This window comes from Pelobates fuscus, chromosome 10 (assembly GCF_036172605.1).
Source record: "Pelobates fuscus isolate aPelFus1 chromosome 10, aPelFus1.pri, whole genome shotgun sequence".
NCBI classification, from domain to species: Eukaryota; Metazoa; Chordata; class Amphibia; order Anura; family Pelobatidae; genus Pelobates; species Pelobates fuscus.
In genome coordinates this window covers 103496311-103510819 of record NC_086326.1, presented here as the reverse complement: position 1 = coordinate 103510819, position 14509 = coordinate 103496311, and the positions used below count along the sequence as shown (strand labels likewise).

At 41.1% G+C, this 14509-nt stretch overlaps 1 protein-coding gene across 1 annotated transcript in view; it reads right to left on the bottom strand.

Moving 5' to 3' along the window:
• Positions 1 to 3816: 3816 nt before the first annotated feature.
• Positions 3817 to 14509, bottom strand: part of FRMPD2 (FERM and PDZ domain containing 2) — a 130754-nt gene continuing 120061 nt past the window's right edge. Inside the window, exon 41 of the mRNA XM_063433858.1 lies at positions 3817 to 4431. Within this exon, the coding sequence (XP_063289928.1) occupies positions 4318 to 4431 (114 nt within the window). The 3' untranslated portion in view covers positions 3817 to 4317. The remainder of the gene's footprint in view (positions 4432 to 14509) is intronic.

Genomic DNA, 14509 nt, shown 5'->3' with positions numbered 1-14509 from the left:
ATGTACAGGTTTTATGGTGTTTTGGAAAGCTAGAGAGTCACATGTAAGGCTTGCATTTCATTTTTTTCACTTTGAAATTTGCCAGATTGGTTATGTTGCCTTTGAGAGCGTATGGTAGCCCAGGAATGAGAATTACCCCCATGATGGCATACCATTTGCAAAAGTAGACAACCCGAGGTATTGCAAGTGGGGTATGTCCAGTCTTTCTTAGTAGCCACTTAGTCACAAACACTGGCCAAATATTAGTTTTTTGCTTTTTTCACACAAAAACAAATATGAACGCTAACTTTGGCCAGTGTTTGTGACTAAGTGGCTACTAAAAAAGACTAAACATACCCCACTTTCAATACCTTGGCTTGTCTACTTTTTCAAATGCTATGCCATTATGGGGGTAATGCTCATTCCTGGCTACCACACCGTCTCAAAGGTAACATTACTAATCTGGAAAATTTCAATTTGAAAATGGAATGTTCTATATTTGACCCTGTAACTTTCCAAAACAACATAAAACCTGTTAATGGAGGGTACTGTTGTTCTCGTGAGACATTGCTGATTACAAATCTGTGCATTTTTTTGCAGTAAAATCTAACAGTGTTATGACATTCACAGTTAAAATGTCAGACGGAAATGCACATTTTAAAAAAAAACAAATTTTCTCACATTTTTTTTAATTTTATTCATAATAAATTATGTTCCATATATGAATAGTTAATGATAGATTAAAGCCCTGTTTCTCCTGAACAAAATGATATATAATAAGTGTGGGTGCATATAATTTGAAAGAGGGGAACTACGGGTAAACAGACATATAGCGCAAATTCCAGTTTTTGTTTACGTTTTGTTTTGATCAGAACGTGCACTATTGACTCCGTCCTGAAGGGGTTAATGACAGTGAATTGAGCAGTGAAATTGCAGGGGAATGATCTATACACTAAAACTGCTTTATTTAGCTAAAGCAATTTAGGTGACTATAGTGTTCCTTTAAGCTAAGATTTTTATTGGTGCTTAGAGTGTCCCTTTAACTGCACATTTCCCTATGAGTCACTTTCATTTTATGTAGAGAAAAAAAAATCTTCCACTTCCAAATTTAGATCATTTCTAATTTTGAGCAATGTTTTCTAGGTACAAAAACTGCTCTCAGAAGCGGTTAAGGAAGAAAAAGAGTTGTTTTTACAACTCAGTAGAGAACAGGCTGAGCTAATGAAGGTAAATATTAATTGTATACTCTGCTACATGTATGTCTCTGAATGTAAAATATACAGACACCAGCCATGATAGTTTATATTGTAGTACACTAAAAATCTTTAGTGTAGCCTTTATTGGTCTGCTCCTAGAGCTTGAGATAGGAATATATATATATATATATATATATATATATATATACCATTAAACAAAATTAGTATACAGCAATTGAAATACTTTCCATTATAGTTATTTCAGAAATACAATTATTTGCTTTGGGACCTATTCCTCTATCTCGTGTTTCTACATTGGTTTCCTGAACTTACAGCTAACCAGTCTGCATTATTCCTAAATAGTCTGGAACCATGAAGACTGGTTACAGTGTAATCTATAGTTTAAATATTTTCCCTATCCATATTTATTACTTTTTTCTATTTTAGTATCAGAATCAGATGCAGGGCAATCACTGGAGACTCCTTGACCACAGATGTCGTTTGCAGGAAGAGATCCATCAGTTGGAGCACATGGATAAAGTATGAAATAACAGACTCTGGTGCATTGTCTTGTATTTCCATCATTCTCTTTCTCACACAACTCAGATCAGTATTATCTCAAACGTGTGTTTGAAGAGTGAACTTTATTTTTAAAGTGCTGATAACATAAGATACATACTAGCATGTGTTATTAAAACTAATGTGATCAGAAGCAGAATTGACCATTCATTTGACTCTCCAAAAGCCATGGGGTTCTAAGAAGATCAGGGAGTAGTTGCAGGTTGCCTTCCAATGTCCATTCAACATGGTGGTCAGGATATCCATACTAACAATGCCAGTGATTGTTTAAGAGGTGACTAATGCATTTTACACCATTTAAAAAAAATGCTATGGGGGCTAAAATATGTGTACTGGATATGTGCATCTTGACATACCACTAGTTTTGAAACTGCCTTTTTCATGAGACATGAATAAAATATTGGTAGTTGTAACTAATATACTCTAGAAGGTACTCAGACTAAGTGAATTCTTCCAAATAAACTAATAAATGAGTAAATAAATGCTTCCTCTTCCAGGAGCACAAGAGGCTGTCAAGTCGTGGTATACTGAAATCATCAAGGGCGCACCCAGCAGTTGAAGAAGGAATTCTTTGATGACAGATGGAAAATGGAAGACATAGGCAGAGCGTAAAGAGCCTATATAGCATTAAATAAAGGGCTACATGAATAACTAGAAGCATCAATGAAAACCACATTATTGTTTAAGGCACACTGTAGTAACTGCTTCATCACATTGAAGTGGTTATAGTATCTGAAGTCCCTGGCACCATTCTTCCATTTAACATTAAACTGTTTAATATGTAAATGCTAAACGAGAGTCGCCAGCAACCCATTCCCTTTCTGCTGCTTGGAATAATGAGGAACTATTAGCCTGAGCAGCAATCTGCAGCTGTTATTGACCGAGGGTGTCAGATGGCCGCTTTCAGCCTACTACAGCGCCCATTGCTGGTATGAATTGGTATGACTTATTTAGTGTTAAACTGCTCATAAATGCTTTAACACTGAATGGAGGGACTATGCCCCGTCAGGGGACTCCAGACACTATATCAAATCAAATTAGTTGAAATGGTTATAGTGCCTACACCATACAGTTTCACTTTAATAATGCATATTCTGTTGGTTACCATAAAATAAAAAGTTTTTTTATGTTGTGTTGTGCCCATTTTTATTGCTTTCAACACATGAAATTCAAGATCTGACTGTTCACCTGTTGCCTAATATATATCCAACCCCTGACATGTGCCATTATAATCAATGTTATTCCTTTCACCTGTCAGTGGTTTTAGTGTTGTGGCTGGTAACACGTGGTGTGCTGTGCAAACACGTAACCCAATCGGTATATCATAATAATTTTGCAAACTTATAGCAGAATTTTAACATAATGTTACATAGTAATCTCGGTGCAAGGTCCCTAATAGGCATTTTCAGGAGCAGTTATCCCCCATATTGACCTTAAATTGGGTTATTTATCTGTAATCTAGGGGTGAGATGGTTGTACCGAAGTATAGAAACATGAGCAACAAGTATAGCAAAAACACAAATATTTAATAATATATATTTCATAATATAGCAGTGAGGCGTTGTGAAAACCATTTAATATGGTATGGTTTACAAGTTATTACCCTACAGCTCTGTAAAACACCATTAAACAACTTACATGTGTAATTACATGTGTAATGATCTCTCTCTCTCATCTTTCAACCATTTCACAATATAAATTACATGAAAATAATTGTGTTTGTTATTTTTATGGTAAACCACAAGCAATGTGAGCATTACAATAAACGTCTACAATATTAACACATTGCATAAAGATTTTTTAACACCAGTTAATTCACTTTTCACAATCTTTCACTTTTTCACAATCTACATGAAACAAAGATTCAGTTACATGCAACCACAAATACGCTAAAAGCCTAACAACTGAACTTAAAGGGATACTTTAGTGTTTAGTTGTTATGGTATCTACTGCCTGTTCCTGCAGGCTTTTTAATGTAATCAATGTAATACAACTGCCTTTTTAGTGAAAAGGCAGTGTTTACATTTCTGCTTAGTAACACCTCTAGATGGCCACTAATCTGATGATCTCAGCCAAGGAAGCGGAGCGGAGGTGGGGCAAGCCGCGAGTAGACCCGCAAGGTGCTGGGAAAAAAGGGAAGTTAACTAACCTTTTATTTTGCTGACGGGGGGCTGGTCACTTAAATGGTGCATTTAGACCTATAGTGTCAGGAAAACGTTTGTATTACTGATACTATAGTGTTCTTTTAATGTGTGCTAACTTTAGTACAGCCAACATGCCATGACTTTTACAATAACGTGATATGTCCCATAATCCTGAATGGTATTAAAGTGAAAATGTTATCATTCTGGATAGTTATTCCATCCATGCTCACCTGACACCAAACTTTATTATACATGGAACATTATAGATACGTAAATTCTATTGCAAGTAATCATAATCTCAAGTACAACAAAACATTATTCTTGCTCCATTGGAAATAATGTATTCAAATATTTACTGGACATAATAGAAAAAATATAGTGACCCATTTGTCTATTTGAACTAGATTGCCAGGATAGTTTTATTCAACATTAGAGGCACTCCAATGTTCGGCAATGCACAGGTCTGTTCGGTCCACATAAGGAAGAAGTCGTAGACATTCCAGCAGTGCCTTAAAACAGAATTGGTACTGAACCTGCAGAGATGAGAGAGTGATTTCAGTGGGTGAATAAAAGGATGTGTAACATCAGAAAGCACAAATAGTACTATATGCCAGTGGTTTCCAAACTAGTCCTCATGGCCCACCAACAACCCAGAATTTATGTATTTCCATTTTTTGTTCCAATGAAGATAATGACAAATCCTGGACGGTTGGTGGGCCACTAGGACTGTTTGGGGAAACACTGCTATAGGCAATATACCATCTTACTGCAGATATAACAAGCTACATAACGACTGTGTTTAGTTTCATATATCAGTGGTGTATTTTGGTTTTGTGCTGCCATGATAAAACACGTCCCTCCCCCCATCCAAATTTATTTTCCTTTTAAAAAAAAAACAACGTGATCTTTGCCTGAGAGACACATGCCATCACTGATGCATACACTGAAATACACTCACTGACCGATACACAGTCATTGGCACACACACTGTTAACCAACACACACTTTCACTGAAACACACACACATACTGACACACACACTCACATTTACTGACAGATGGACACCTTCACCGACAGACACACTCACTGACAAAAACACATACTCTTTGACAGACACACTGTCACGTCTAAACATTTGTTATGAAGGAACACAACTGCAGATTTCGTATAGTTTGAATATTTATTAAAGAAAGTAAAAGGTAAAGACTTTAATTTTATCACATGACAGGAGGCTTCGTATTTTGCATAACTTTCTTTACTTTATGCCTCCAGCAGCACAAGTCAATCAGAAAACTTTAAACCAATCAGTAACAGGCATCACATCCATATATAAAGCCCTGACAGTCACATGATTTCCTCTTTCTTTGCTGCTTCCAGCCAAGGCACAGGTCAGAGTATTAAGCTCTCAACTGTTTTCTATATATAATGCAAATTTATCTTATGGTCCCTTTAAATTGTTTTGGCATTGTACCTTTTTACTTTCCCCCTGTCTGGGGCCTCCCTTTTTCATCTGCCTCCTCTATTTCCCCCTGCTAGATCCATCCTTCTCCCTGGACTGCTAGATGGTTTGTTTCCCCACTGTTTTTTCCCCTGCTGGGATCTGTTGCTGTCATGTCTGCTTGCCTGTTTGTCCCTCGCGATTCGCGGCATTTTACCGCGATCGCGCGGGACCACCAGGCTTCGATAAGAGTTCCAGGGTACCGAGGGGTGGGTAGGGGGGCGCGAGGGGGTGCCGACCGAGACCGTCGGACCGCAATCGCGGACCGCGGTCGCGGACTGCGCGGCGAATTTGCGCGCGAACGGCGGCCATCTTGGATCTCGCGATACCGCGAGATCCTCGGCGGCCATATTAGTTTCGCCAGTTCGTGATTCCCACGAACTGGCACCGAGTTCCTGCTTCTATAAATGTTTATATTTAGGTTTTATGTGCCATTAAAGTATTACATGAATAATTGGTCCTTCCCACAGGACACCTAACCTAGTTTCAGGTAAAGTGTTTATATTCTTGATACAGTCGGAAATAAAAGTTTTTACCACATAATATAATGTGTTAACTACACACACTCCTAATCCCTGCAACTCAGTGTTAAAGGGCCACTGCAGATTACTTACCAGTAGGATGGTATTACACCAAACCAGGAGCAACTCCCATCAGGCTAAGCACACTTCTCACTGTAGTTAACCCCTGCAACTCTGTGCTAAAGGGCCACTGCAGATTACTTACCATTAGGATGGTATTACACCAACCAGGAGCAACTCCCATCAGGCTAAGCACACTTCTCACTGTAGTTAACCCCTGCAACTCTGTGCTAAAGGGCCACTGCAGATTACTTACCATTAGGATGGTATTACACCAACCAGGAGCAACTCCCATCAGGCTAAGCACACTTCTCACTGTAGTTAACCCTTACAACTCTGTGCTAAAGGGCCACTGCAGATTACTTACCATTAGGATGGTATTGCACCAAACCAGGAACAACTCCCACCAGGCTAAGCACACTTCTCACTGCAGTTAACCCCTGCAACTCTGTGCTAAAGGACCACTGCAGGTATCTTACCATTGGGATTGTATTACACCAAACCAGGAACAACTCCCATCAGGTTCAGGCTGCACTGCCCAATTGGATGAACACTCACAGGAGGCAATGACAATTTTGTCTTACTAAGGGTGACCACCACGCCCAATCAAGGGCTTATAACGAAGTACGCACAATCCACAATGGCAAAATTTCCACAAAATTATACACAAGGGTGAAAGCGTACTGAGGTCTTCGATACCTCCCATTACCGGGCTTACGTCCCGACCATTACCGGGCTTACGTCCCGACCATTACCGGGCTCCGTCCCGACCATTACCGGGCTCCGTCCCGACCATTACCGGGCTCTGTCCCGACCATTACCGGGCTCCGTCCCGACCATTACCGGGCTCCGTCCCAACATTAAAGACCGTTCACCCCGGTCGATAAGAGGGTGACCCCTCTTCAGACCACTAGTCAAACTCCTAGTGGTACTGATTACATGGTACCTGGGTGCCCCCCAGTTGTACGTGGAAGCCACTGTGTAGATACATACGCACTGACGTATACTCTGTCTCCCCACAGACGGGAAAAAATCATACTACCATTGTGTCAGACACTCCACAAGACCCTCGTCAGGGGATGAGGATCCATTATCTCCACCGTCCTTAGAAATCATAGACGAATGGAGGGCAGAGGACTCGCTCTCAGAGGAGGAGGTCTGGCAAGACATACCTCAGGAAGTCAGAGAACCCAGCCAAGACCCGGAATGGCTAAGGACATATAGATATCGGGGTCTAATCCCCACGCCCTAGGACGGGCTGATAACCACGGAGTACGATCTGTCACTGTATGCCAGACCGGAACACAATGGATACATGTATGTCGACAGCACCATGAAGGAGAGCTCACGGTGCTGCCAAAACTCCACAGTACTATACCCAATAAGGGTGACCCCTTGGGTAATTTGGAGACTACCGTACATCCCCATAAGGGCTTACGTCCCGACATTTCTGACCGTTCAGCCCGGTCTTATTGAGGGCGACCCCCTCCTCAGACCACTCCAGAAAATCTCTAAGTGATACTGATGGAAACAGTTCTGGGTGGACCCCAGCTGTATGTGGAGACCCACTAGTGGCAATAAGTGTATTACCGTACCTGACACCTGTCTCGGTACCCCACAGACCGGAAGAGGGTCCCAACAGGCCATAAGGGACATACATACAGGGGTGACCCCCTAAGCTGGGTGACCCCAGGATAGTCTTACCCCGGTGCTAGTGGCATAGGTACGAAGGGGTGATCCCTGCGCCCTTGTCTAGGGTCTTTTTCTACCTTCAGAGTATGCTCTGGCATTGCATGCACAGACCAGGACTCACTACAGGCATGTGTTCCGACGCCTCTATGTGTCAATTGGAGGACCCGTACACCCTTCCCTTAACCGAGAAGGAGAACTCACTATACCGCCAAACTCTACAACTCTAGGACATATAAGGATGAACCATTAGATTATACATAGGGAGACTTTCACGTCTCCCATACCAGGGTACGTCCCGGTCCTACGGAGGGTGTCCCCATTCTCAGACCACTACCCAGATCCTTCGGAAGTGGTACCGATTCATCGAAATGCTGGGTGACCCCGGTTATACACAGAGACACACTGAGTGGCAATAAGCATACTGTTGTACGATACGGACTCCACAGACCGAAAGGGTGTGAACCAACAGATCGGTTTTCCCTCAATTCACCGACCAATTTCCAGGTGAGGATTAAGCTGCCAGGGCAGCTCCGGGGGAAGAAGCCCTCTCCAAGAGGCTGGCTAACGAGTCGGGCACCTTACCACCTAAACACCATGGTAAGGACCCAACGCGACTTCCCCAAAGGGGAAAGAGAACACTCGACTTAGCGGAACCGTCTCTCAGAACGTCCTGCTCATTGAACATCTCAGACCCTTCATCAGGGGACGAGGACTCCATTCTCTCCTTTCTCTGGAGATCATAAGAGAATGGAGAGTCTCCATCGGAAGAGGAAAAGTGACAGAACCCACTGGAAAACTCGCGTACCACCAGACACCCAGGATCATCCGAAAGGGGTTTGCCGAAGCACCGGGCACACCTTGCAAACCTCCGGTTTCGGGGAAAAGAAGTACGAAACAAGCTCAGGATGGAATGCCCACGTCATCTAGGAACGAACAAGATAGTCCTCAACAGGGAGCTCGGTGTCACTACAGTGATATCTATGCCCCGATCAGACCGAGGTCCACGTAAAGTAGTAAAGAAGAAGAAGGAGACTCTCACCGTCATCAACATAGACCAACCCAATGGTTTTGGGACGTACCGACATCTCAAGAAGGAAGGTATACATCTATTAGGAGACCTACTCCTCGAAAAGGTTTTTACAAGATTAGATTTGAAAGGACGCTTACCTATTGGCACACATAGTACCTCAAGAAGTTTTGGAAGCTGGTCAGGACACATTGAAGAGCAAAGGGTATCCGCTGTAACTTACTGACCCTTTGCAAGCCCAATTCCTAACTGCGTAGACAAACGAGATTTATTGTCACAGTTCCTGGAATTGTTGGGATTCATAGTGAACAGAGCGGAGTCGGTTTGATTCCAGTCCTGAGTAACTACGTACCTCTACTTCGGAATAGATTCCACATTGGACGGATTGCACCTTCCCCACATCAACGATAGCGACTTTCGTAAGAAAATTCGACGGATATGATGGAAAGGCTCCATAGTACCTTGACTACTTCCCAGGACCACTCCACTGACGGGCCAGACATCGGCTGAAAGCTCACTGCCTGAGATCCGGGCACACCTACGAAATTGGGATCAGAATGGCAAGGACTTCGATAATACTCGTTACAGAGGTAAAGGAGCTAAGCGTGACTTCTGGAATGATTGTTTTAATTGGGATCATCCTCTGCTTCTTCAGTTTTAACTTGCCTTCGGGCAGATCAAAGGGAGAACATCATCGATTGTTAACGCAGGAGCGGCTAGAGTTGGTGGATTGGTGTCTTCTAAGGGAGACTGGTATGTCAAGGGACTATCGCAACCAACTAGAGTCATGGGACTCATGGACAACAGGTATTCCCCAAAATAATTTATCCACACTTGGAAGTCACTGGGGTATGGAAAGGGACTACGATTTTTTATTACCCCTATCTACCTCGATGTTGAATCTTGCTCATAATTTTTCACGACGAGCCGATCGGAACGATCCGACCGCTCCATTAACGGGATACGTTCCGTTATTTCTACAGCGCATAGTACGATTCACGACACTCCGGTCGATCAAGAACCTTTGATAGGCCGTTTTTCCGCGGGGTAACGTACGTTCCCGAACCATGAGTTAAAGTATCACGGTTGTGAGACTTTGATTGGGTTTTTTTCGGAACTAGTCAGATAACACGATCCTATCCCTCCGTCAGTCATATCACGTTAGATTTTTTCGTCGGTTATCAGATATTCTGGAGTTCGACGTATACGATTTTTCGGTATCACCAGAAGGAAGGACCTCTACGGTGTCTCGTAGAACTAAATCCTTTCCGCGTCCGTGTTTTACCCTGTTCCCGGCGGTTTTCCCAGTCTTTGTACAGTTATAGCGGTGTTTGGTTAGATGGAGATCCCGACAACACTTAGATTGACACATTAAGACATCGGCGGGGTTATAACAACCATACAAGACAGTTCCCATGAACACTCCGTCTAGATGGGTTCACGGGTTGTTATCGTTAACGGGGGAGGAGACGTGCTTTAGGTACTCATTCGGTACGAGGCACGGCTGCTTCTCAGGCCTTCACGAGGGGCCTCTATATATTTTACAGGCGGCGAATTGGACACGGCGAGACAACTTCCGTATATTTATTTTCGTCAACCACACACGCATCCTTTCGATCATACCACAGCTTTAAAAATGCAAAATACGAAGCCTCCTGTCATGTGATAAAATTGTAGATTATGCTAACGTAGTGTACCTATAATCTTAATTTTAATAATGACAGGAGGCGAGTATTTTCCCTCCCTGTTTCCCTCCCTATACTCTGGGAAATTCTAATTTTCTGGTTATCATTCTCAGTCTAATTATAAGATTTTGGATATTTCAGTATATTTATGGGATGCTTATTTGGTTGACGGGTGTTACAGCCGTGGCGATTATTTAAGTATACTATGGTTGTTTAATGTTGCAATTTGTTAACGTAATATAAATATAGATGCATATAGTACTGGTTTTTATGTGGACATCAGTTGGGTTCCATCACCTTTCACGTATTTCTGTTCTTTTCAGAGTAACCATCATAAAGATAAAAATCAAGATAAAGCTGGAAGGTTTTTTCAAGTCATGTTCCAAATTATGTTCTACACGTTACTCAAGACTGTTATTCGAATTCCCTGACGCTATAATGGACTGTTTTCACATCAAAGAAAGAGGAAATCATGTGACTGTCAGGGCTTTATATATGGATGTGATGCCTGTTACTGATTGGTTTAAAGTTTTCTGATTGACTTGTGCTGCTGGAGGCATAAAGTAAAGAAAGTTATGCAAAATACTCGCCTCCTGTCATTATTAAAATTAAGATTATAGGTACACTACGTTAGCATAATCTACAATTCCAATTTACAGGTACTGTAGCTTTAAGTAGTAAACGATAACTGAAGTCCACAATTACAGGCACTGTAGCTTTAAGTAGTAAATGATAACTGAAGTCCACAGTTACAGGCACTGTAGCTTTAAGTAGTAAATGATAACTGAAGTCCACAGTTACAGGCACTGTAGCTTTAAGTAGTAAACGATAGTAAATTGCAGACACTGAATCAATAAGGAGTCTCTTAGTAGAGTTAACGGTTTAGGTGATAAGTAATTACAATAGCTGTTCCATACTTTAACTGAAGCAAGACAGATGCAGATAACTGATATGAAGTATGAGTTGAAGTTAGCTGTAACGGGATTGTTTTTACCGAAGGACTTTTGGAGACAGGTAATAACAGCTTTTAGATGCAACGCTTATCACATTGGTTTTACTTAGCTTCCGGCACATAGAATACTGGTTCCCGAGATCTCCTCAGAGGCGTATGAAGAGTGTTTAATCTTTAGTCGTGGATGAGGAGAGGTGAAGGGAACTTTGCAGAGTCTTTCAGTCCGGTCTGGTAGCAGAGGCTTTCACAACGAAGTTGTAGCCGGGTTGTGAGTAAGGAACGTAGTTCAATAATCCAGCCCTGATCAGCTGGTGCAGTCAGATTAAATAGGCAGACCGTGTCATAAAGGGGTGTGGCTAGGCTCCGTGGAACCAGGAAGTAAGAGGATACCATAGTTAAGGCATGACAGTACCCCCTCTTTAATGAGCAACCTCTGGGTGCTATTGACTTGGTTTAGAAGGGTAACTCTTGTGAAATTTGGAAACCAATTTGTCGGCATGAACGACAGAGGAGTTTTCCCATGTATCTTCATCAATTCCATATCCTTTCCATCTGATGAGGTATTGTAAGGAGCCACGATGGATCCTTGAATCCAGTATACTTTGAATTTCGTATTCTTCTTCACCCTGGACCAATATGGGATCAGGAGAAGTAGTGACATTTCTTTGGAAAGGGTCAGGATGATGAGGCTTCAACAAGGACACATGAAAAACAGGATGTAGCTTTAAAGTTGGTGGAAGTTTCAATTTAACAACATTACGGTTGATAACCGATATTATTGGAAAAGGACCAAGAAAAAGAGAACTTAACTTCTTTGATGGACGATTTGTAGAGATGTTCTTTGAGGAAAGCCAGACAAGATCACCAATTTTATAAGAAGGTGAAGGTTGTCTTTTTGTATCAAAAAACTTCTTTTGATTGGAGGAGGCCAATTCTAGATTCTCATGCAATTTCTTGAATAAAGAGGACATATGAGAGATTTGATTCGAATCGGAGAGATTAGATGAAGAAACTGTCTGAGCAGGAAATGAGGAAGGATGAAATCCATAATTGGATAAAAATGGAGTCATTTTACTGCTGGTATGAAAAGAGTTATTGTATGCAAATTCTGCCATAGGTAACCAAGTTATCCAATCGTCTTGTAAGTGAGAGCAATAACATCGTAGATATTGTTCTAAGCATTGGTTGACTCTTTCAGTTTGTCCATCTGTTTGAGGATGATATGCAGATGATAGTTTACGTTGGATATGAAGAGTGGCACATAATGCATTCCAGAATTTGGAGGTAAACTGAGTTCCTCGGTCTGAAATGATTTCGTCTGGCAGTCCGTGAAGTTTGACTATGTTATCAAGAAATATTTTCGAAAGTTCAGAGGATGTGGGTAACTTCTTCAAAGGAATGAAATGAGACATTTTCGTGAAGCGGTCTACCACCACTAAAATGGTGGTATGATGATGAGAAGGAGGTAATTCTACCAGAAAATCCATAGAAATGGATTGCCAAGGTCGTTCAGGAATTGGTAAATTCAATAATTGACCAAATGGTTGATGATGGACATGTTTTGATCTTTGGCATACAGAACAAGATTTGACATAAGATTCAATAGTTTGGTCTTGACGAGGCCACCAATAGTATCTTTTAGACAATTCAAGGGTCTTTTTTATACCTGGATGACCTGCCAGAGGAGAATCATGAATAAATTTGAGTACTTTAATTCTGAAAGAGGGAGGTACGTAAATCCGGTCTTTGAAGTAGTAGAGACCGTTTTTCTTGGATAATTGAATTGATTTAGGAAGTTCGAGAGCATCTTCACTGAGATCTTTAATGTCATCAATAAGAGAAGATAAGATTCCAATGACTTTAGGCGAAGGAGGTTCAATTTGAGTGTCTTTATGGATCCTGGAAAGGGCATCAGCCTTTTTGTTTCTAGACCCAGGTCTAAAGACGATTTGGAAGTTGAACCGGGAAAAAAAGAGATTCCATCTCACTTGTCGAGCAGACAGTGTTTTATTGGAGTGAAGATATTCGAGATTTTTATGGTCAGTGTATATGATTAAAGAGTTCTGAGCACCTTCAAGAAGGTGTCTCCAGGTTTCTAAAGCCACTTTGATACTTAATAATTCTTTTTCTCCTGTAGGATAATTCTTTTCGGCAGGAGATAATGATCGTGAGAAGAAGGCAACAGGATGAAGAGGTTCTTGAGGAGTTTTGTGTTGAGAAAGGACAGCTCCAATTGCAATTACCGAAGCATCCGTTTCAAGGACATAAAGATGTGAAGGATTTGGAAGTTGAAGAATAGGAGCTGTTGTAAATTTTCTCTTTAATTCAGTGAAGGCAGTTTGAGCCTTCTCGTTCCAATTGAAGGGATGTTTTTTACTATTAAGTTGATTGAGTGGGATAAGCTCTAGGTTTTAAAGCAATCAATAGTTTGCAGGAATAAAAAAACTCCTTATATTTGGAACGATCACCATAGAATTTTTCAGGGTTACATACAGCAGGATCGCTAGCCGAGAGCAGAGTAGTATGAGGAGTACGAGTTTGTAAATCTCTGACATAAGTGAGAAGTCTTTCGTTAGTGACTTGCAGGTCTTGCACACCTTGGGTTAGTGTATCAACTCTTTGATTCAGCGTAGTTATAGTAGAATCGAAATCTGCTGGATCCATTACAAGGGCTGGATTATTCTGTCACGTCTAAACATTTGTTATGAAGGAACACAACTGCAGATTTCGTATAGTTTGAATATTTATTAAAGAAAGTAAAAGGTAAAGACTTTAATTCCAATTTACAGGTACTGTAGCTTTAAGTAGTAAACGATAACTGAAGTCCACAATTACAGGCACTGTAGCTTTAAGTAGTAAATGATAACTGAAGTCCACAATTACAGGCACTGTAGCTTTAAGTAGTAAATGATAACTGAAGTCCACAGTTACAGGCACTGTAGCTTTAAGTAGTAAATGATAACTGAAGTCCACAGTTACAGGCACTGTAGCTTTAAGTAGTAAACGATAGTAAATTGCAGACACTGAATCAATAAGGAGTCTCTTAGTAGAGTTAACGGTTTAGGTGATAAGTAATTACAATAGCTGTTCCATACTTTAACTGAAGCAAGACAGATGCAGATAACTGATATGAAGTATGAGTTGAAGTTAGCTGTAACGGGATTGTTTTTACCGAA